The sequence below is a fragment of the Myxocyprinus asiaticus genome, chromosome 38, assembly GCF_019703515.2.
Source record: "Myxocyprinus asiaticus isolate MX2 ecotype Aquarium Trade chromosome 38, UBuf_Myxa_2, whole genome shotgun sequence".
NCBI lineage: Eukaryota > Metazoa > Chordata > Actinopteri > Cypriniformes > Catostomidae > Myxocyprinus > Myxocyprinus asiaticus.
This window is the reverse complement of record NC_059381.1, coordinates 12221246-12244543: the sequence shown is the minus strand read 5'-3', so window position 1 is coordinate 12244543 and position 23298 is coordinate 12221246. Positions and strand designations below refer to the sequence as shown.

At 37.1% G+C, this 23298-nt stretch overlaps 1 protein-coding gene across 5 annotated transcripts; it reads right to left on the bottom strand.

Moving 5' to 3' along the window:
• Positions 1 to 1473: 1473 nt before the first annotated feature.
• LOC127428691 (sterile alpha motif domain-containing protein 3-like) lies at positions 1474 to 17353 on the bottom strand. 5 transcript variants are annotated; one of them, XR_007895131.1, is made up of 7 exons: positions 14723 to 17353; positions 10985 to 13610; positions 7247 to 9872; positions 5888 to 6864; positions 5402 to 5495; positions 4261 to 4350; positions 1474 to 2338 (listed from the first exon to the last, which is right to left on the bottom strand). XR_007895131.1 is itself a non-coding variant. In XM_051677222.1 (4 exons), the coding sequence occupies exons 1-2, from the start codon at positions 6674 to 6676 to the stop codon at positions 5409 to 5411; spliced, it is 876 nt and encodes a 291-aa protein (XP_051533182.1). In that variant the 5' UTR covers positions 6677 to 7180; the 3' UTR covers positions 1474 to 2338; positions 4261 to 4350; positions 5402 to 5408. The 5 variants fall into 5 exon arrangements, 1 of the variants encoding a protein (XP_051533182.1); XR_007895133.1 differs by lacking the exon at positions 7247 to 9872; XR_007895132.1 differs by lacking the exon at positions 10985 to 13610.
• Between the last annotated feature and the right edge of the window lie 5945 nt (positions 17354 to 23298).

Genomic DNA, 23298 nt, shown 5'->3' with positions numbered 1-23298 from the left:
AGACCGTCCTGATTTATTAATTGTTTGACTACAGATCAGTTTGATTGTTTCACAGTACGGTTAATGTCTGTCAACTCTCAAGACTCTTAGTCAACATAGAATTAGCTATAAGACTTTTATGGCATGGGTCCTTAATTTGTTACACTGCCTGTATGAAACCATCAAACAAGGTAAAATCAATGTGAAAGTTTTCACAAATCCAATTCTGTCATAATTGTTAGTGTGTTTCATGTATATGGTCTCCCAAGACTCATGTACTTAAACAATGGTTAAAGAGGCAAAAGCTGAACTGTGAAACATTCACAGAACACGAAGGTCTATTTGAGCTGTCCCATTAGATGGCCAGTTTTTAGAGTTACAAGCTGAATTCTTTAATGGCTTTGGACCGTTATCCATGATCACAGCCTATTTTGTTATAAGCCTACAAATAAACAAATTAAATAGCAGCAGTGTATCTAAAATCGGCGAGAAGTAAAGCTAAGCAGTACACACTAATCTGCATAATTTTTCATAATGCAAAGCATTACTGGAAACTCGAGTGCGGCTTCTTATAACTGTATTATTAGAGACAGATCGCACATCTTGCTGAATTATGCGCATGCCTGACAGAAACACAGGAGATAAGTTATGAAAAATATTGCTTTGTGGTTATTTGAGTCTTTGTCATGTGTATTCTGTTGATTCATGTCTTTTATTTTGAAATTCTAGTTCCTGTTTCATGTCATGTTTTCCTGTTTCCCTTGTCATGTGATTTCTGTTTTCCCTCCATGTTCATGTGTCATGTTTTCATTGGTTTATTGTTTAATTAGCTTGTTATGAGTTCTGTTTGTTCATTGGTTTATGTTCTCCCATGTCTTGTATTTAAGCCTCATGTTTTCCATTGTGTAGTGGTCTAGTATTGAATGTGAATGGTCCACGGTTGTAGTCAAGGTTTTGGGATTCCACATCTGTAAATAAACTGCACTTGGGTTCTTCCTCATCATCGTCTTCATCATTGCCAGTTCCTGCATACGTTACAGTCTTATTTTGTGTAAAGGATAGCAGAAACAGCGCTTGTCAAATCATTAGGGCTTTTCATGTTTTCTCAAGAATAATCTGCTGCGGGGCCTGGGTAGCTCAGCAAGTAAAGACACTGACTACCACCACTGGAGTTTGAGTTCAAATCCCAGGGTGTGCTGAGTGAATCCAGCCAGGTTGGCCCGTTTGCTAGGGAGGGTAGAGTCACATGGGGTAACCTCCTCATGGTCGCTATAATGTCACCTTGTTTAAGAAGTTTAGTTTCACCCATAAGACATTTAAAGTCGAACAAACCTAAATCCCAGTTGAGACAACATAAAATAACTAGTAAAACCAACAAACTTGTATTGCTATCTTGAGTTGTACAAACACAAATATAAGTTGTTTAAACTAAGCATTTTGTCAAATCAATTTATAATTATTAGTTGTGCAAACATAACAATAAATGCTGACAAAACTAAGCATCTTGTTGAATTAACTTATCTTTTTAAGGCAGCAAGGTTACTTTTTCAAGAATAGTTAATCTTACTAGCAATGTCAAGTTCATTCAAAACATTTAACTGCATAATTTGCTCACATAAGTTTCTGTTTTCTAACAGTACTACACAAAAATGATTCATCGACATTCAGAATGCTATTTTATTCCATTTCAAAACTGACAGTGGCCTCTTTGGTATGAATCTACTCAGTATTAAAACACTACCATGAGGAATAGCTGAATATTTTGACAAATTTCAGATATTAACATGTTTCTCTAGACAGCTGTAGTACTACCATACAAGAACTGTCAAAAAACAGGAATTGTGAAATATATAATTTTACAGCTTAACTTGAAGTGCTTTAGTTAAATTGCACAAACTTTTAAGTAACAGATATTCTCTTAACTGAACACATTATGATATTCTATATAACAACTTTTTTAGAACATCTGCATTATACTTTTTTCTGTGAAACAACTGAAAAAGTAATAGCTGCCATTAACTTGGCCAACTTGTCACTATTGAAGCATCTTGTTTCGGAGTCCATTAACTTTTGCAGAACAATTGCCACTGCCGATGCCCATGAAAACTTTTTGAGTTACCTCAGATGTGTACTTCAGTCCCTTGGGATAGTCTATGTTAAGGCAGTAAAGAAGACCCCTCAGTGTTGCAAAGGCATTAGCAACATCTCTTAGGTCATGCAGAATGATGTGCCCCTCCAGTACAACAGCAACATCGACAATCTCATTCTCCAGTAACTCTTGCTTGCTTTCACCTTCCTCTGCAACAATGAGAAGGCCAAAATCCACTCCTTTTGTAGCCTCCTCTGCCGAACTGGCAGTCTAAAGAACATAATGAAGTATTTAGTAATTAAACAAATGTTAAAATCCTACTTAGAGACACCTACATATTAGTTATTAGACAATAGATATTTTAATGTAATTTATTGTTTGTCTAGAAGCAGGCTGTATCCCTGTTCCCAAAACCAGACCAATGGATATATTGCTGCTAGTTTGCCAGTTTGACAAGCTGAGAGATATAAGATGTGTGACCCCCTTGTGCAGCAATAACTGGATCTGAATATTTCCGGTTACTGTTGATCAGTCCTGCATATCGGCTTGGAGGAATCTGAGCCCATTCCTCAGTACAGAACAGCTTCAACTCTGGGATGTTGGTGGGCTTCCTCACATGAACCACACTCTTCAGGTCCTTCCACAAAATTTCTATTGGATCAAGGTCAGGACTTTGGCTTGGCCATTCCAAAACATTAACTTTATTCTTTTTTAACCAATATTTGGTAGAATGACTTGTGCTTTTGGTCGTTGTCTTGCTGCATGACCCACTTTCCCTTGAGATTCAGTTCATGGACGATATCCTGACATTTTCCTTTTGAATTCGCTGATATAATTCAGAATTCATTGTTACATCAATGATGACAAGCGGTCCTGGACCAGACGCAGCAAAACAGGCCCAAACCGTGATACTACCACTACCACATTTCACAGATGGAATAAGGTTCTTATGCTGGAAAGCAGTGTTTTCCTTTCTCAAAACATAATGCTTCTCATTTAAACCAAAAAGTTCTATTTTGGTCACATCCGTCAATCATAAACTTTAAATATTACATTATTTAATATGATTATTTTCATATTATTTAATATTTTTTTAAACATCAAAAATTTTTACTATCACATGCCTTGCTCATGGAGTGATCTTTGTTGGTCGACCACTCCTTGGGAGGGTAAAAACGGTCTTGAATTTCTTCCATTTGTACACAATCTGTCTGAATGTGGATTGGTGGAGTCCAAACTCTTTAGAGACTGTTTTGTAGCATTTTCCATCACTATGGAAATCTCCTTTGTTCGTGCAATGACACACTTCCACAAACAGCTGTTGCAAAGATCAGACTTCTTTAAAGATCCCTGTTCTTTAAATAAAACAGGGTGCTCACTCAAACCTGATTTTCATCCCATTGACTAAAAACACCTGACTCTTATTTCACCTTCAAATTATCTGCTAATCCTAGAGGTTCACATACTTTTGCCACTCAAATCATCACTGGATGATTTTCCTCAATAAATAAATGAGCAAATGTAATACTGTTTTCTCATTTGTTTAATTGGGTTCTCTTGATCTACCTTTAAGACTTGTGTTAAAATCGGATGATAGAAAATTCTAAAGGGTTCACAAACTTTCAAGCACCACTGTAGATAAAAAACATGGGGTCTTAGGTTTGAATATTTCCCTCAGTGTAAACTTCATATAGCTTGAAACAGACACAATTCATATACTGCCTGTGATCCTACAGTGTGAGAATCTTTTTTTTTTCTTGAATTTACAGCTACTTAAAGGCCAAATTAGTTATCCAAGCATAAACCAAAGGCTAACCAAATGGATCAACCATCAGTATCAAATTGACTGACAACACTTTCAATAGCTGGACTAACACCATACAATAATTAATGATTCTTCTGTTGCTGTTAAAAGGTTGTTAATATGTTTGTAAAGACAGCAGAGAAAAAGCTCATGTATGATTAGAAAAGATTAAAAAATGCAACTTTTTCATCTATGACTATGAAGCTTTTTAACATGTATAGAAATGTCAATTCAGTGGTCAGTAAGCGCATTTACAGTGTCATCATTAAATGAAAACCTGATGATGAAAACATGTTAAAATGACAGTAATTTGGGTTTGCCTTACATTAATTAATAAATAGTTTTTCACTGTGATAAGTTTCCCCATGCCACAATGAAATCAACTCACCTCACAGACACAGATGAAACTGTTGGGATCCTCCTTCAGGTAATATGGAAGTCCAAGCAAAGCAGCTGCTCTTCTCTTCTCGTTTGAAGTCTCAACACACAAGAACAACAACAGAAGACAAACTGTGATAACTGTAGCAATCAATCATGCCTATGTTACTTATTTCTGACAACATTGGGGCTGCTGCTGTGCCACTTAGCATTTGACAAGCTAAACTGTGGTTTAGAACAGATTAAGCTACATCTCAATCAGGTACAAGCTAAATGGACATGGCTGCTCTATTAAACATTCAGCTAAGCCACAGCTAAACTGGATATATGATGTAGTAGAATTATAAGGCCTGGCCTCCTTAATATATAACTTCTGCTGAAATAGATTATCAAGATGAAACATAACACAATATAGTAAAAATCTTAATTGAAAACATTATTAACAGTATTACTTAAGGAGAGAAAAGTTGTTTCATAGGAGGGACAAAAGTGTGGAAAAACGTAAAACTTTGTGATGGTTTTATTAATTACATTTTATGTTCCCACTTACTAGGGCAGGATGAGTCATCATTAAGGATTTGTGCTGTGTCTACAGTCACTTATTATTTAGTGTATAGTCCACTATATAGTGTGTTGAGCTTTAGTAGTGTTGTCCAAATGTCTAGTAAAAATTATTACACCATAAATAGTAGACTCAAAATATCCAATAATAGATTGTAAAATACCAAGCACAATTACAAGTGTACAATCAAGGGTTGCTAACCGAAAGCTAACTACTACCATGCACTGCACAGACAGTGAAAAAACCCATCTGTGCTTGCATGCCAGATGAATGGATTTTTGAATTTTCCAGCCAACACATTATAGTCCTCTGTATAGAACTCCATATATAGTAATGCCAAGTAGTGAATTATTTCATACACATTATCACTGTTGTCTAGTGCATTTTCCAGAAAATGAAAGTGTCCTTTTAATCTGTCATTTTTTTCCAGACCCAGTAACCCCTGAATTGCAGATAAGTTAATGACAGAAACAGCTTTTCCTCACATTAGATTTGACAAAGACTGACACTATTTCTACAAGTGACACAGTGTTATTTTTTGGTTGAGGGTATGTGATCAAAGGATTGTGTAAAATCAGACTATCCTTACTTGTACATCAGGGGCTGAAGTAGACTGTGCAGGTCAGAACTGCTACTAGTTCACACTCTGTACATTTGTAGCAGTCTTGGGACATACTTTGAGTCTGTCAAAGAAAGACAGCTGTAGATCAGAAGAAACCAGGCGCATAAACTCTGCACTAATCCGTAAGGAGAAAATCCAAAGTGAAGATCCAAAGACAATGTAAGAGCAGCAGGTCAGTATATAAGTATATTACAGTAGGATGAGCAAAGAGGTTGGCACTGGGTTGACTTTGGCTCTTATAGGCCATTAAAAAAAGTACAATTCTGCAGCTGGGAAAATTGACTAAAAATAAAAATGCAAAAAAAGAAAAAAGAAAAAATACTGAATCAACGAAAACAAAAATGCTGATATTGAAACAGAAAAGTCAAATATAAGATTTGAATGACTGCAAAGCTTCATATTTGTAAGGCTGCATTTAAAAATATTAAAAAATATTACCTACAAAATAATTACCAGGTTTTCTGAGAACAGGGCTGGCCATCTGTCTTCAATTACAGACACAGGAGTCTCACCATCAACAATCTCCTTCCTTCGCAAGGCAAAGGTGCTTTCCATCAGAGCATCTATAATTTTCCTGTCTCTCTTCCTTTTCTCCATCTCATCCATCAGAGCCATTCTCTCACTTTCAAGGCAGTCTGGAGACTTCCTTTCAAGAAAATCTGGCAAAAAGTTGACCTCGGACCGTTTTGCTTTCTTCAGTTTCTTGTTCCCAGTTGATTGGTCTGTTGATCTCTTTTGATTGATTGTAAGCTCTGGGCATCCAGCAATACGGTACTTCTGACGAAGGTTATCCATCTTAAAAGTGAGGCTGAACTTCCAGCAGAACCATCCATATGAAGAACCTGGCTCTCTCAAACAGGGATGCTTTTCAACAAGGGCTTTAGCAACATCCTCAATTTGTTTTGATGTTGGATATGCATTGTACTCATACATAGCATTTCCTACTCTGTCAAGTATGTCTCTCTTCATAGCAGCAGTAACAGTAAGTAGGGAACCATCTTCTCCATAAGTCTCATTTCCTTTTCTAAGCTTAAGTTCAACATCATAAGAGAAAGTGGGTATGATAAAATGGTCAGGCCAGTGCTTGGAACGATGGGTTGATAGAGAACATACAGAGGATGCTAAGGATCTATTGGCTGTGTCAGAACAACCAGTGTCCAATGAGGATACAGAGGGGGGCGCATTGGGTAGTGCCTTTAGTATTATCTTCAGCCTTGGTCTCTCTGTGGGTAGCTTAGACATGTCAGTCAAGTTGCAGAGCTCATTGTTGAAATCTGGATCTTGAAACTGGATTCACCCTCTAAAATAAGCTTGCTCGAGTGTAGTCTCCAATTCGTCTACCATCTCTGGAACACTTTCAATCTGGACCCTCCGGATGTCATCATCCGCAAGAATGACATGAAGCAACATGCTGGAAACTTAACGGAGTACTATTAGAACAAAAATGGGTTGGGTTCAATTCTGTTTTAACTAGTCTAATTCAGGGATTTAATTTAAGGCCAGTTCTGGTTTGGGCCCAATTTTTGTAGTTTTGGCCACCATTTATTTCAGTAAGATAAAATTGTAGTCACCAAGTTAATTGAGTTTTGGGAACATGGCAACATCTCTTATCAGATGACATAACACAGAAAAGGGGCTAAAACTCCAAATATAAAGCCCAGTGTGTAATAAACTTCAGTTATCCTTTCAATTTGAAATGCAAAGTGTCACTTAAACAGCTGAACACATTTGAATTGAGATATTCTCCGGCAAGAAATAGGTTGAAAATTATTGATTTACCAAATCATGCAAAATGTTTAATAAAAGAGTTACCTCAGTGAAGTAAAAACACCTTGGGTGAGATCATTAGTCTTCCTCGCACAATGTAAGGGGCCAGTGGGTAGAACGTGTTCAGTTCTTCTGGGTCTGAAACTTCAAGGTCTGTGAAAATTTTCCTAGTCAATTCATAGCATCTGAAGTGCTCCAAGTACCAGGCTGAAAAGCATTCAATGATGAATGATGCCTTGTTGCCCACAATCAGTACTTTGAGAATTTTACCAAAATCTGGCAGTCCACTTGTGCTCCCAATAGAAACAAACATCCCCTCAGAGTATTTAGTACCATGTAGAATGACACTAGTTGCAAGAGACAGTCTTCACATCCTTGTATTTAAGTCTAATAGCCTGTTTGACAGAGTGATCCAAAATGTCCAGAGAAACCAGAGATACACTACCAACCTCCACTGGTGGGTTAAAAAGGCTGGGCATGTCAAGGAAGTATGCTAACATATACTGGTGTCTTATGGCTAATGTTAGCAAAATGTTTTTAAAATTGTTCACATCACGCACAATTTAAAAAAATAAATAAAATTGTGCTTTGCTTCAAAGCGAATTGTCCAACAGTCCAGCAAAGGTCCAAAGCAACTGATGAGGTAGGGATAGTGTTCTATGAAATGGGGTTTTGCCCTAAGTTTATAGTCAGGAAAGGCCTCCTGGAGCAATTGCCTATGAACTGAGATTTTATCTTCCAAATTGCATAGTGATTGATTTGTGAAAGAGGGTGATGCCAAGAGTTCTAAGTCTTTAGATTCAAGAAGAACACCCCATGTTTTGTCATTTTCTGGAATTAGTTCTCCAATGATCAATGGAAGCAGTCTTAAAGTCCAGTTCTCATGTCCGTTTCCACCAATTGAGCCACTGATTCTGAAACTAGTGGGTATTCTGTTGGGGTAGTTAGTCTTATCAGAGAATAAGTATAGGAAATTCTGAATAGCAGAATTTAATTCATCCAACGTGAAGTACTTATTTGAGAACAACTTGTTTAGACACAAGCTAAGTTCAACAGTCACAATTCCCTCCAAGAGGTCATGCAGGAAGTCAGGTGGGAACCCTGTAACTGTATGGAAGTAACTCAACTTGTTCAAAACAGAATCCCTTTTAACACCATTTACATTCTGTACATGTTGATTTTGTTTAACCTCCAAAACATTTGCCTCACGAGTCAATTTTGTCCAAAGCGGAAATAACCCACCCCTTACTTCAGTTGTCTTAATATCGCTACGGCTGGCTACGCAAAATCTGCAAAATGTATCAACAGTGAATGATTCCTGAAAGCCAGCAAGTGAATGAGCAGCTAAGTTATCAGCAGAGACAAAAAGCACTGTTCCTTTGACGCTTGCTCCTAACCTCTGGATGAACAGACCTTGGTTCTCAATATCTGTATGTCTTTTATAAGTGGATCGAGAATTTTCTCATAGCCAAATTTTTTTATATCATTACTGTTACACAGCACTGCAAGGTATATAGATTGTAGAGATGATCGATATTTGATAGGCAAATCAACCCAATACACAGCACACACCTTATATTTTTTCTAGAAGTACTTAAAGGATTGCATATTTCAAAGTCATCTGTGTACAGTCCAATAACAATTGACAGCTCCTCACTGGAGAGCAGCGGATTTCCTTTAAAAAATAAGCCGTCACAAAAAGTTTTAAAATGACCAGACTCTGACATAAGAGATTCTTCAGTTACCACTTTGTCTAGAATATCGTTTCTATTGAGTAACTCTGTTAAAACACTTAGAATGGGGACATATACTAATGTCTTCTTGGTTGTATTGTCTAAAATATATTCTACAGGCTCAATTACAGGAAAATAATTTCTGAAAAACAATGATCCCTTGTCAGTCAGTGTTGCAATTATGTTCCCTTAGCACTTTTTCAATTGATGTATTAGTAAACTCTCCTGCTAAAACACCTATCTCATACATTTCATTAACTATTTCCTGTGTAGCTGATTTAGACACATGCAAAATTGTTTGCATTCGTAGGAATAAGGATGCACGTCTATGCCTAATTGATCCTCCATAATCTTCATTGTCATCGTCAACGTTTGGAGGGTTATCATAATCTACAGAAACCACATCTCCTATTTGTTCCTCACTGGTTTCTGCTGGACTGAACAAATTAGTTCAGGTCTTATTTTGTTTAACCCAGAATCAAAGTGATATCTACTTTTGTGCCCAGTAAAGATGGAATGCACACCAGACTTAAATTCACACAGCTAAAAAGACAGTTAACGGTTTCCTTACTCTTCAAATGAGCTCTCAAATGAGCAAAGTATTGCTTAAGAGTACGTGACTCAGAAAAATCACATAATTCACATTGTAGCCAATGAGTTACTACATTGGACTGAGATTCATGGACAACAACAGCTGGCTGAGATGGATAAACCACTGATTCATGTTTCAACAAATTATTTTTAAGAGCAACTTGTGTCTTAAAAAAGCACAAACAGTCATTTTAGATACAAGGTAAGGGGCATAGTGTCCGTGTTTTAGCTTGTAATGCCTAATAATGCTGTGTTGATTGGCTGAAGAAAATGTACAGAACTTGCAGATTCAATTCATACAACTCACAGGACAGGTTTCTCCATAGTACTCAGAGCAGCCTCCAGCTCTGAAGAAAAAGAAAGTCAAAGTCAGATTGCCATCTCCATACTTTTGAGTTATGTGCATACATTACTGCCAAAGGGCTTTTTGAGTTTCTGTATCAGTCATTCTAGTACCAAAACTATGAAGAGTCGCTGCAACAAATGTACCTATAAAGTTGTGTTTTGATTTATTTATGCACCAACTTTATGGAAACTACTACTACTACTACTAATAGTAAAATAAAATAATTACAAGAAAAATTAGTCTTGTCATAGTTTTCCATTTTTGCTAACTAGTATTATTCAACTGCAGGAAATAATCTCAGCAAACTAAGCATTACAGTACAAAACCTTCACCCATCAAAAATTTAGATTCAACAGATCAGGTCTAGCAAAAATAAACCACACACACACGAGTTGCTAATGTCATTGATGACTCTACAAACATGAAAAATACAGGAAAATAGGGTGAGTAAAAAAACTGTGCCACTGACTTGTGTATTTTACTAAATGTACTCAAAATTACACTCAAATATAAAATACAAGCAAACTGTTGTTGAGTCACATCTGACAATGAAAAATGAATAAGTCAAATGTGAAATTCTGTTAGCAGCTCTCAGTGTCCGCTTTGGCTTCTGCGCTAATGTTTTGGTTTCACAGAAAAAACATGCTGTTGATCAAGCTAGACAATCAGCTGAAAAACTTTCAGATTCAGAAAACCTGTGTTATTAATGACACTGTGAACTTTTAGTGAACTGCAGCAGCTACCTGTTGATCGAGCTCAATTCTGTTTTAACTAGTCTAATTCAGGGATTTAATTTAAGGCCAGTTCTGGTTTGGGCCCAATTTTTGTAGTTTTGGCCACCATTTATTTCAGTAAGATAAAATTGTAGTCACCAAGTTAATTGAGTTTTGGGAACATGGCAACATCTCTTATCAGATGACATAACACAGAAAAGGGGCTAAAACTCCAAATATAAAGCCCAGTGTGTAATAAACTTCAGTTATCCTTTCAATTTGAAATGCAAAGTGTCACTTAAACAGCTGAACACATTTGAATTGAGATATTCTCCGGCAAGAAATAGGTTGAAAATTATTGATTTACCAAATCATGCAAAATGTTTAATAAAAGAGTTACCTCAGTGAAGTAAAAACACCTTGGGTGAGATCATTAGTCTTCCTCGCACAATGTAAGGGGCCAGTGGGTAGAACGTGTTCAGTTCTTCTGGGTCTGAAACTTCAAGGTCTGTGAAAATTTTCCTAGTCAATTCATAGCATCTGAAGTGCTCCAAGTACCAGGCTGAAAAGCATTCAATGATGAATGATGCCTTGTTGCCCACAATCAGTACTTTGAGAATTTTACCAAAATCTGGCAGTCCACTTGTGCTCCCAATAGAAACAAACATCCCCTCAGAGTATTTAGTACCATGCAGAATGACACTAGTTGCAAGAGACAGTCTTCACATCCTTGTATTTAAGTCTAATAGCCTGTTTGACAGAGTGATCCAAAATGTCCAGAGAAACCAGAGATACACTACCAACCTCCACTGGTGGGTTAAAAAGGCTGGGCATGTCAAGGAAGTATGCTAACATATACTGGTGTCTTATGGCTAATGTTAGCAAAATGTTTTTAAAATTGTTCACATCACGCACAATTTAAAAAAATAAATAAAATTGTGCTTTGCTTCAAAGCGAATTGTCCAACAGTCCAGCAAAGGTCCAAAGCAACTGATGAGGTAGGGATAGTGTTCTATGAAATGGGGTTTTGCCCTAAGTTTATAGTCAGGAAAGGCCTCCTGGAGCAATTGCCTATGAACTGAGATTTTATCTTCCAAATTGCATAGTGATTGATTTGTGAAAGAGGGTGATGCCAAGAGTTCTAAGTCTTTCGATTCAAGAAGAACACCCCATGTTTTGTCATTTTCTGGAATTAGTTCTCCAATGATCAATGGAAGCAGTCTTAAAGTCCAGTTCTCATGTCCGTTTCCACCAATTGAGCCACTGATTCTGAAACTAGTGGGTATTCTGTTGGGGTAGTTAGTCTTATCAGAGAATAAGTATAGGAAATTCTGAATAGCAGAATTTAATTCATCCAACGTGAAGTACTTATTTGAGAACAACTTGTTTAGACACAAGCTAAGTTCAACAGTCACAATTCCCTCCAAGAGGTCATGCAGGAAGTCAGGTGGGAACCCTGTAACTGTATGGAAGTAACTCAACTTGTTCAAAACAGAATCCCTTTTAACACCATTTACATTCTGTACATGTTGATTTTGTTTAACCTCCAAAACATTTGCCTCACGAGTCAATTTTGTCCAAAGCGGAAATAACCCACCCCTTACTTCAGTTGTCTTAATATCGCTACGGCTGGCTACGCAAAATCTGCAAAATGTATCAACAGTGAATGATTCCTGAAAGCCAGCAAGTGAATGAGCAGCTAAGTTATCAGCAGAGACAAAAAGCACTGTTCCTTTGACGCTTGCTCCTAACCTCTGGATGAACAGACCTTGGTTCTCAATATCTGTATGTCTTTTATAAGTGGATCAAGAATTTTCTCATAGCCAAATTTTTTTATATCATTACTGTTACACAGCACTGCAAGGTATATAGATTGTAGAGATGATCGATATTTGATAGGCAAATCAACCCAATACACAGCACACACCTTATATTTTTTCTAGAAGTACTTAAAGGATTGCATATTTCAAAGTCATCTGTGTACAGTCCAATAACAATTGACAGCTCCTCACTGGAGAGCAGCGGATTTCCTTTAAAAAATAAGCCGTCACAAAAAGTTTTAAAATGACCAGACTCTGACATAAGAGATTCTTCAGTTACCACTTTGTCTAGAATATCGTTTCTATTGAGTAACTCTGTTAAAACACTTAGAATGGGGACATATACTAATGTCTTCTTGGTTGTATTGTCTAAAATATATTCTACAGGCTCAATTACAGGAAAATAATTTCTGAAAAACAATGATCCCTTGTCAGTCAGTGTTGCAATTATGTTCCCTTAGCACTTTTTCAATTGATGTATTAGTAAACTCTCCTGCTAAAACACCTATCTCATACATTTCATTAACTATTTCCTGTGTAGCTGATTTAGACACATGCAAAATTGTTTGCATTCGTAGGAATAAGGATGCACGTCTATGCCTAATTGATCCTCCATAATCTTCATTGTCATCGTCAACGTTTGGAGGGTTATCATAATCTACAGAAACCACATCTCCTATTTGTTCCTCACTGGTTTCTGCTGGACTGAACAAATTAGTTCAGGTCTTATTTTGTTTAACCCAGAATCAAAGTGATATCTACTTTTGTGCCCAGTAAAGATGGAATGCACACCAGACTTAAATTCACACAGCTAAAAAGACAGTTAACGGTTTCCTTACTCTTCAAATGAGCTCTCAAATGAGCAAAGTATTGCTTAAGAGTACGTGACTCAGAAAAATCACATAATTCACATTGTAGCCAATGAGTTACTACATTGGACTGAGATTCATGGACAACAACAGCTGGCTGAGATGGATAAACCACTGATTCATGTTTCAACAAATTATTTTTAAGAGCAACTTGTGTCTTAAAAAAGCACAAACAGTCATTTTAGATACAAGGTAAGGGGCATAGTGTCCGTGTTTTAGCTTGTAATGCCTAATAATGCTGTGTTGATTGGCTGAAGAAAATGTACAGAACTTGCAGATTCAATTCATACAACTCACAGGACAGGTTTCTCCATAGTACTCAGAGCAGCCTCCAGCTCTGAAGAAAAAGAAAGTCAAAGTCAGATTGCCATCTCCATACTTTTGAGTTATGTGCATACATTACTGCCAAAGGGCTTTTTGAGTTTCTGTATCAGTCATTCTAGTACCAAAACTATGAAGCGTCGCTGCAACAAATGTACCTATAAAGTTGTGTTTTGATTTATTTATGCACCAACTTTATGGAAACTACTACTACTACTACTAATAGTAAAATAAAATAATTACAAGAAAAATTAGTCTTGTCATAGTTTTCCATTTTTGCTAACTAGTATTATTCAACTGCAGGAAATAATCTCAGCAAACTAAGCATTACAGTACAAAACCTTCACCCATCAAAAATTTAGATTCAACAGATCAGGTCTAGCAAAAATAAACCACACACACACGAGTTGCTAATGTCATTGATGACTCTACAAACATGAAAAATACAGGAAAATAGGGTGAGTAAAAAAACTGTGCCACTGACTTGTGTATTTTACTAAATGTACTCAAAATTACACTCAAATATAAAATACAAGCAAACTGTTGTTGAGTCACATCTGACAATGAAAAATGAATAAGTCAAATGTGAAATTCTGTTAGCAGCTCTCAGTGTCCGCTTTGGCTTCTGCGCTAATGTTTTGGTTTCACAGAAAAAACATGCTGTTGATCAAGCTAGACAATCAGCTGAAAAACTTTCAGATTCAGAAAACCTGTGTTATTAATGACACTGTGAACTTTTAGTGAACTGCAGCAGCTACCTGTTGATCGAGCTCAATTCTGTTTTAACTAGTCTAATTCAGGGATTTAATTTAAGGCCAGTTCTGGTTTGGGCCCAATTTTTGTAGTTTTGGCCACCATTTATTTCAGTAAGATAAAATTGTAGTCACCAAGTTAATTGAGTTTTGGGAACATGGCAACATCTCTTATCAGATGACATAACACAGAAAAGGGGCTAAAACTCCAAATATAAAGCCCAGTGTGTAATAAACTTCAGTTATCCTTTCAATTTGAAATGCAAAGTGTCACTTAAACAGCTGAACACATTTGAATTGAGATATTCTCCGGCAAGAAATAGGTTGAAAATTATTGATTTACCAAATCATGCAAAATGTTTAATAAAAGAGTTACCTCAGTGAAGTAAAAACACCTTGGGTGAGATCATTAGTCTTCCTCGCACAATGTAAGGGGCCAGTGGGTAGAACGTGTTCAGTTCTTCTGGGTCTGAAACTTCAAGGTCTGTGAAAATTTTCCTAGTCAATTCATAGCATCTGAAGTGCTCCAAGTACCAGGCTGAAAAGCATTCAATGATGAATGATGCCTTGTTGCCCACAATCAGTACTTTGAGAATTTTACCAAAATCTGGCAGTCCACTTGTGCTCCCAATAGAAACAAACATCCCCTCAGAGTATTTAGTACCATGCAGAATGACACTAGTTGCAAGAGACAGTCTTCACATCCTTGTATTTAAGTCTAATAGCCTGTTTGACAGAGTGATCCAAAATGTCCAGAGAAACCAGAGATACACTACCAACCTCCACTGGTGGGTTAAAAAGGCTGGGCATGTCAAGGAAGTATGCTAACATATACTGGTGTCTTATGGCTAATGTTAGCAAAATGTTTTTAAAATTGTTCACATCACGCACAATTTAAAAAAATAAATAAAATTGTGCTTTGCTTCAAAGCGAATTGTCCAACAGTCCAGCAAAGGTCCAAAGCAACTGATGAGGTAGGGATAGTGTTCTATGAAATGGGGTTTTGCCCTAAGTTTATAGTCAGGAAAGGCCTCCTGGAGCAATTGCCTATGAACTGAGATTTTATCTTCCAAATTGCATAGTGATTGATTTGTGAAAGAGGGTGATGCCAAGAGTTCTAAGTCTTTCGATTCAAGAAGAACACCCCATGTTTTGTCATTTTCTGGAATTAGTTCTCCAATGATCAATGGAAGCAGTCTTAAAGTCCAGTTCTCATGTCCGTTTCCACCAATTGAGCCACTGATTCTGAAACTAGTGGGTATTCTGTTGGGGTAGTTAGTCTTATCAGAGAATAAGTATAGGAAATTCTGAATAGCAGAATTTAATTCATCCAACGTGAAGTACTTATTTGAGAACAACTTGTTTAGACACAAGCTAAGTTCAACAGTCACAATTCCCTCCAAGAGGTCATGCAGGAAGTCAGGTGGGAACCCTGTAACTGTATGGAAGTAACTCAACTTGTTCAAAACAGAATCCCTTTTAACACCATTTACATTCTGTACATGTTGATTTTGTTTAACCTCCAAAACATTTGCCTCACGAGTCAATTTTGTCCAAAGCGGAAATAACCCACCCCTTACTTCAGTTGTCTTAATATCGCTACGGCTGGCTACGCAAAATCTGCAAAATGTATCAACAGTGAATGATTCCTGAAAGCCAGCAAGTGAATGAGCAGCTAAGTTATCAGCAGAGACAAAAAGCACTGTTCCTTTGACGCTTGCTCCTAACCTCTGGATGAACAGACCTTGGTTCTCAATATCTGTATGTCTTTTATAAGTGGATCAAGAATTTTCTCATAGCCAAATTTTTTTATATCATTACTGTTACACAGCACTGCAAGGTATATAGATTGTAGAGATGATCGATATTTGATAGGCAAATCAACCCAATACACAGCACACACCTTATATTTTTTCTAGAAGTACTTAAAGGATTGCATATTTCAAAGTCATCTGTGTACAGTCCAATAACAATTGACAGCTCCTCACTGGAGAGCAGCGGATTTCCTTTAAAAAATAAGCCGTCACAAAAAGTTTTAAAATGACCAGACTCTGACATAAGAGATTCTTCAGTTACCACTTTGTCTAGAATATCGTTTCTATTGAGTAACTCTGTTAAAACACTTAGAATGGGGACATATACTAATGTCTTCTTGGTTGTATTGTCTAAAATATATTCTACAGGCTCAATTACAGGAAAATAATTTCTGAAAAACAATGATCCCTTGTCAGTCAGTGTTGCAATTATGTTCCCTTAGCACTTTTTCAATTGATGTATTAGTAAACTCTCCTGCTAAAACACCTATCTCATACATTTCATTAACTATTTCCTGTGTAGCTGATTTAGACACATGCAAAATTGTTTGCATTCGTAGGAATAAGGATGCACGTCTATGCCTAATTGATCCTCCATAATCTTCATTGTCATCGTCAACGTTTGGAGGGTTATCATAATCTACAGAAACCACATCTCCTATTTGTTCCTCACTGGTTTCTGCTGGACTGAACAAATTAGTTCAGGTCTTATTTTGTTTAACCCAGAATCAAAGTGATATCTACTTTTGTGCCCAGTAAAGATGGAATGCACACCAGACTTAAATTCACACAGCTAAAAAGACAGTTAACGGTTTCCTTACTCTTCAAATGAGCTCTCAAATGAGCAAAGTATTGCTTAAGAGTACGTGACTCAGAAAAATCACATAATTCACATTGTAGCCAATGAGTTACTACATTGGACTGAGATTCATGGACAACAACAGCTGGCTGAGATGGATAAACCACTGATTCATGTTTCAACAAATTATTTTTAAGAGCAACTTGTGTCTTAAAAAAGCACAAACAGTCATTTTAGATACAAGGTAAGGGGCATAGTGTCCGTGTTTTAGCTTGTAATGCCTAATAATGCTGTGTTGATTGGCTGAAGAAAATGTACAGAACTTGCAGATTCAATTCATACAACTCACAGGACAGGTTTCTCCATAGTACTCAGAGCAGCCTCCAGCTCTGAAGAAAAAGAAAGTCAAAGTCAGATTGCCATCTCCATACTTTTGAGTTATGTGCATACATTACTGCCAAAGGGCTTTTTGAGTTTCTGTATCAGTCATTCTAGTACCAAAACTATGAAGAGTCGCTGCAACAAATGTACCTATAAAGTTGTGTTTTGATTTATTTATGCACCAACTTTATGGAAACTACTACTACTACTACTAATAGTAAAATAAAATAATTACAAGAAAAATTAGTCTTGTCATAGTTTTCCATTTTTGCTAACTAGTATTATTCAACTGCAGGAAATAATCTCAGCAAACTAAGCATTACAGTACAAAACCTTCACCCATCAAAAATTTAGATTCAACAGATCAGGTCTAGCAAAAATAAACCACACACACACGAGTTGCTAATGTCATTGATGACTCTACAAACATGAAAAATACAGGAAAATAGGGTGAGTAAAAAAACTGTGCCACTGACTTGTGTATTTTACTAAATGTACTCAAAATTACACTCAAATATAAAATACAAGCAAACTGTTGTTGAGTCACATCTGACAATGAAAAATGAATAAGTCAAATGTGAAATTCTGTTAGCAGCTCTCAGTGTCCGCTTTGGCTTCTGCGCTAATGTTTTGGTTTCACAGAAAAAACATGCTGTTGATCAAGCTAGACAATCAGCTGAAAAACTTTCAGATTCAGAAAACCTGTGTTATTAATGACACTGTGAACTTTTAGTGAACTGCAGCAGCTACCTGTTGATCGAGCAGACTAGTGATGGGAAGGTCGGATCATTTTACTGACTTGAATCTTTGAGTCTCGTTCAGCAAAATGAACGAAACTTTATTCAAGTAATTCCGTTCATTTGAGCAGAATTAAATTAAAATGTTACATTTTCAATAGCCAAACCACCCAAACACGTCTACTTACGCAAACTTTGATTATAGTCCCAATAAGAAAAACAGAAATGATCAGTTCATCTCGAGTCTTGTCCGAGTCATTCGTTCTTTTGTCACATGACAGCCGTAGGTGCAAAGCGTATACGGCTGTCCTGACAAAAGTAGTAATGACTCGGACCAAAAGAGTTGAAAGGTGAACTAATAATTTCTGATTCCTGTACAGCGTCTATGCGGTTTTCATGTAACATACGAACAGTGGTTGCGCAATGTGCCAACACAAAATGAAGAAATCACTCTCTGAGACTACTCATTCTTTTGAGTCACATAAAAGATTTGTTCAAAATGAACGACCCATTACTAGTGCAGACACTTTTATGGTCTTACGCGGAGTTTGTGTTGGAGTCTGTGTTGTGCTGTTTGTTGACATTAGTGGATTCAATCTCTAAGCTAAAGTTAGCTAGTGTTGCACACTGTTTTTCGCTGTAGAAGAGCAGAGAGGCACTCGCGGGAGCACGCACAAATGTCACATCCTTTGGAAACTGACCCGCTCCCTTCGCATAAAAATTACAAAATCGCCAAATTTAGCATTGATACCAAACAATCCACTGAGCTTAATTATTAAGAATTTAAGAATAAACATACAGTACAGATGTTTTTTAAGCTATTTATTGTATTTTTATTTATTTATTTAAATGGTCAGCAATTGACTTATACTAAACATACAGTACTGATGTTTATTAAGCTATTTATTATATTTTTATTTATTCTTTATTTTCTCAGTGTTCATTTCTAGAATTTGTTGACAATGTATAATAATAATGTCAAATATTCTTTGATTAAAATATTTAAGAAAGCAGCCTTCTGAGTACCTTTGCATAGTCATATTGGTGCAAAATCGGTGAAAAATCCACATAAAAAAGGTCTGTTTTCATTTCATCGGCCACCATATCGGTAATCTGTGAATTTTCCCTCTCTAAAATCATTATCGGTCTCAAAAATCCCATATCGGTCGGGCTCTACTTTTAAGTGAACGAATCTTTCTCGTTTACCTCCAAACACCGACTCCAAGGGCGTAGATTTGGGGGGGGGGGGGGGGTTACAGTATGAAGAATTTACACGTTTCCATTGATCATGGTATAAATATTGGGGTGGGGAGGGTGTACTTGCTTGTTTTGATTATTGGGGGTTACCTCCCCCCATCCCCCCGGAATCTACGCCCATGACCGACTAATATTTCTTCACTGATTACTTGATTACCTGAAACAGGCTTTTCATGCCTGTAAAGACTGAGTACAACACCAGCCAATAGCGTTCGAGTGTGGGCGGTAAAGCAGCATATCATTTGTATATCATATGTTACACCTCTAACATCAGCAGAATGTAAACAAGTTTACTGAAACTGAGGTAAGATACAAACAGACATTTTCAGACTTATTTATTGTGATAATCGAAGTGTTTGTTCAGAGTTACTTGTTTTATGTTTTTATCAAAAAGTGCCTTGTTCTCGTGGTCACTTGAATAAGATCACACACGTAGCGGGCGCTGAGACTAAGGGAGACAAAGCAAAGCTGGTTAAAATTAAACTGATACGGTTCGACTGGAGAACAATGAATTAAACTGACTACAGAGAGCACTTCAATCTGAAAACAAGCAAATCCTGGGCATTTAATGCGATTTAGAAATCCCGGTATTACTTTTTTAAAGTCCCTTTTGGGGGTAAGGACGAATTGTCACCCTAAACAAGCAGATATTACAGCTTTTCCTATTTACTTTACAACTTGTGGACAGTTTTCCCACTTCCTTTGGTGATTGTTGTGCTGCACTGATAGACTGAACACAGGTGCAGGTGAATGCTCTGACATCGCGATCGACATATACAGTATCTTCTCCCTCATAACGAATATTATCCATAAAAAGCAAATCAAACATTAAACCTGATTGTCACTAGAGGGCAAAATGCAACTGTCTGATCCACAGGTCAGAGACGGTGAAACGGGGGCGTTTTCACCTGTCAGTCATTGATGCTCTATGGCAGGTTGGGCATACTAAAATGGCCGCTCGAACTTTCCGGTGGCTTTACCTCCTGCTGGCAGTTTAACGTTGCATCAGCGATCCAGGGTAGGGTTGCACCAGCTGTGCGTAAGTTCTCACGTAAGTTGGGACATAAAGTTCACACTAAGGGCTAAGTAACTACTAGTTAGTTTGTAACTAAGTCAGTGCTTAATTCGGTTGCACCACCTGTTCTTAAGGCAAGACTTAACTAGTAGGTCGTAAGCTCTCTGTAAATGCGTAGTCACATAATATGACGTTTTCTTGTATTGATCCAATAAGCAGCCTTCAAATTTGTACACAGAAGTATTAAAAAGCCATGAATTTCAGTTTCTCTCGCTACGGATGATGTTCAAACCTTGTTTGCTCACGTAACTGTCAGCTGTAATAAATGATATCCCCATTAAAACACGATACGTAATAAAAGTAAATTTAATAAATAGTATATTTTCCCTATGTAAATAACAATGTATAGGAACCTTTTATCTAAAATAAATAAGGGTGATAAACACTAAAACAACAGGCTGGAAAAATATACATTTATTCATTTTAATATCCTATATATATTTTGAATGTGTTGAAACTTCAGCCGCATCCTGAAAATGGTACCGTTAGATCGGTTTCATGCCGAAGAGCCACTTAAAAGTACATTTTTTCTCTCTCTCTTAAATGTAAACGAGTGTAAATGCCAACACCATCATATGTCGAAAGGACTGAAGCCTGTCATGCAAAACATGAGCTCACTGATGTCATAAAATATCATTCTGCTTTTTTATTCCATCAGTTACTCCTGGTCGGAGTCTGCCCTAAATATTTAGTTTATACGTAGGGTTACGTCCTACCTAAGTTTAATGGTGCAACGCTCAAATATTTAGTAGTGCATAAATTGTGACTTAGTGCCAATTTAGTGCAACCGGCCCCAGGTTCAGCAGATAAAGGAGGAAGTGGGAACCAGTTTCCACAGTTCACGTGAGTCCGTTTTATTCACAGATAACCAATCACTTTACAGCTTCACTCAAATAAACAGTCTGCTTTTCAGCTTCACACAACACTCAGTTCTTTCTATATATATATATATATATATATATATATATATATATATATATATATATATATATATATATATATATCAGTGGATGAAATGCACTAAGACAAGTTTAAAGGTATGTACATAATCCCCAATTTATGAATGTGTCAAAATGACTGATGACCATATATTCAAAATGACATTAATTATGAATGGAAATGTTGTGCTTTTGTGCACAGTGTATGATGTTTAGGCTTTTCTTGAACTTGATAAAAGGACAGAATTTGACAAAATATAACAAATAAGACCTGCTTTCTTGTCATTTGTGGCTAAAACGATTATGGTAATTGTCTTAGTACATTTAGACATGCTGTTCTGCTTGTAAAGACTGAGTATACAACTTATGCGCCAGAGAAACTAGCGCGCAGCCATCTTGAATTTTTTGTCTTTGATCGTCCGTGATCCGGTCTAGCATATTTGTCGCTTGGCGGCGTGGTCATGTGTCTGTCTGCGGCAGAGGGAAAGTGTTAAGGCTCGTCACCTGGGGGGTAATTACATTACAGGTGCATCTCAATAAATTAGAATGTCGTGGAAAAGTTCATTTATTTCAGTAATTCAACTCAAATTGTGAAACTTGTGTATTAAATAAATTCAGTGCACACAGACTGAAGTATTTTAAGTCTTTGGTTCTTTTAATTGTGATGATTTTGGCTCACATTTAACAAAAACCCACCAATTCACTATCTCAAAAAATTAGAATACATCATAAGACCAATAAAAAAAACATTTTTAGTGAATTGTTGGCCTTCTGGAAAGTATGTTCATTTACTGTATATGTACTCAATACTTGGTAGGGGCTCCTTTTGCTTTAATTACTGCCTCAATTCGGCATGGCATGGAGGTGATCAGTTTGTGGCACTGCTGAGGTGGTATGGAAGCCCAGGTTTCTTTGACAGTGGCCTTCAGCTCATCTGCATTTTTTGGTCTCTTGTTTCTCATTTTCCTCTTGACAATACAGGTCTGGTGAGTTTGCTGGCCAGTCAAGCACACCAACACCATGGTAATTTAACCAACTTTTGGTGCTTTTGGCAGTGTGGGCAGGTGCCAAATCCTGCTGGAAAATGAAATCAGCATCTTTAAAAAGCTGGTCAGCAGAAGGAAGCATGAAGTGATCCAAAATTTCTTGGTAAACGGGTGCAGTGACTTTGGTTTTCAAAAAACACAATGGACCAACACCAGCAGATGACATTGCAAATCATCCAAATCATCACAGACTGTGGAAACTTAACACTGGACTTCAAGCAACTTGGGCTATGAGCTTCTCCACCCTTCCTCCAGACTCTAGGACCTTGGTTTCCAAATGAAATACAAAACTTGCTCTCATCTGAAAAGAGGACTTTGGAACACTGGGCAACAGTCCAGTTCTTCTTCTCCTTAGCCCAGGTAAGATGCCTCTGACGTTGTCTGTGGTTCAGGAGTGGCTTAACAAGAGGAATACGACAACTGTAGCCAAATTCCTTGACACGTCTGTGTGTGGTGGCTCTTGATGCCTTGACCCCAGCATCAGTCCATTCCTTGTGAAGTTCACCCAAATTCTTGAATCGATTTTGCTGGACAATCATAAGGCTGCGGTTCTCTCGGTTGGTTGTGCATCTTTTTCTTCAACACTTTTTCCTTCCACTCAACTTTCTGTTAACATGCTTGGATACAGCACTCTGTGAACAGCCAGCTTCTTTGGCAATGAATGTTTGTGGCTTACCCTCCTTGTGAAGGGTGTCAATGATTGTCTTCTGGACAACTGTCAGATCAGCAGTCTTCCCCATGATTGTGTAGCCTAGTGAACCAAACTGAGAGACCATTTTGAAGGCTCAGGAAACCTTTGCAGGTGTTTTGAGTTGATTAGCTGATTGGCATGTCAAAATATTCTAATTTTTTGAGATAGTGAATTGGTGGGTTTTTGTTAAATGTGAGCCAAAATCATCACAATA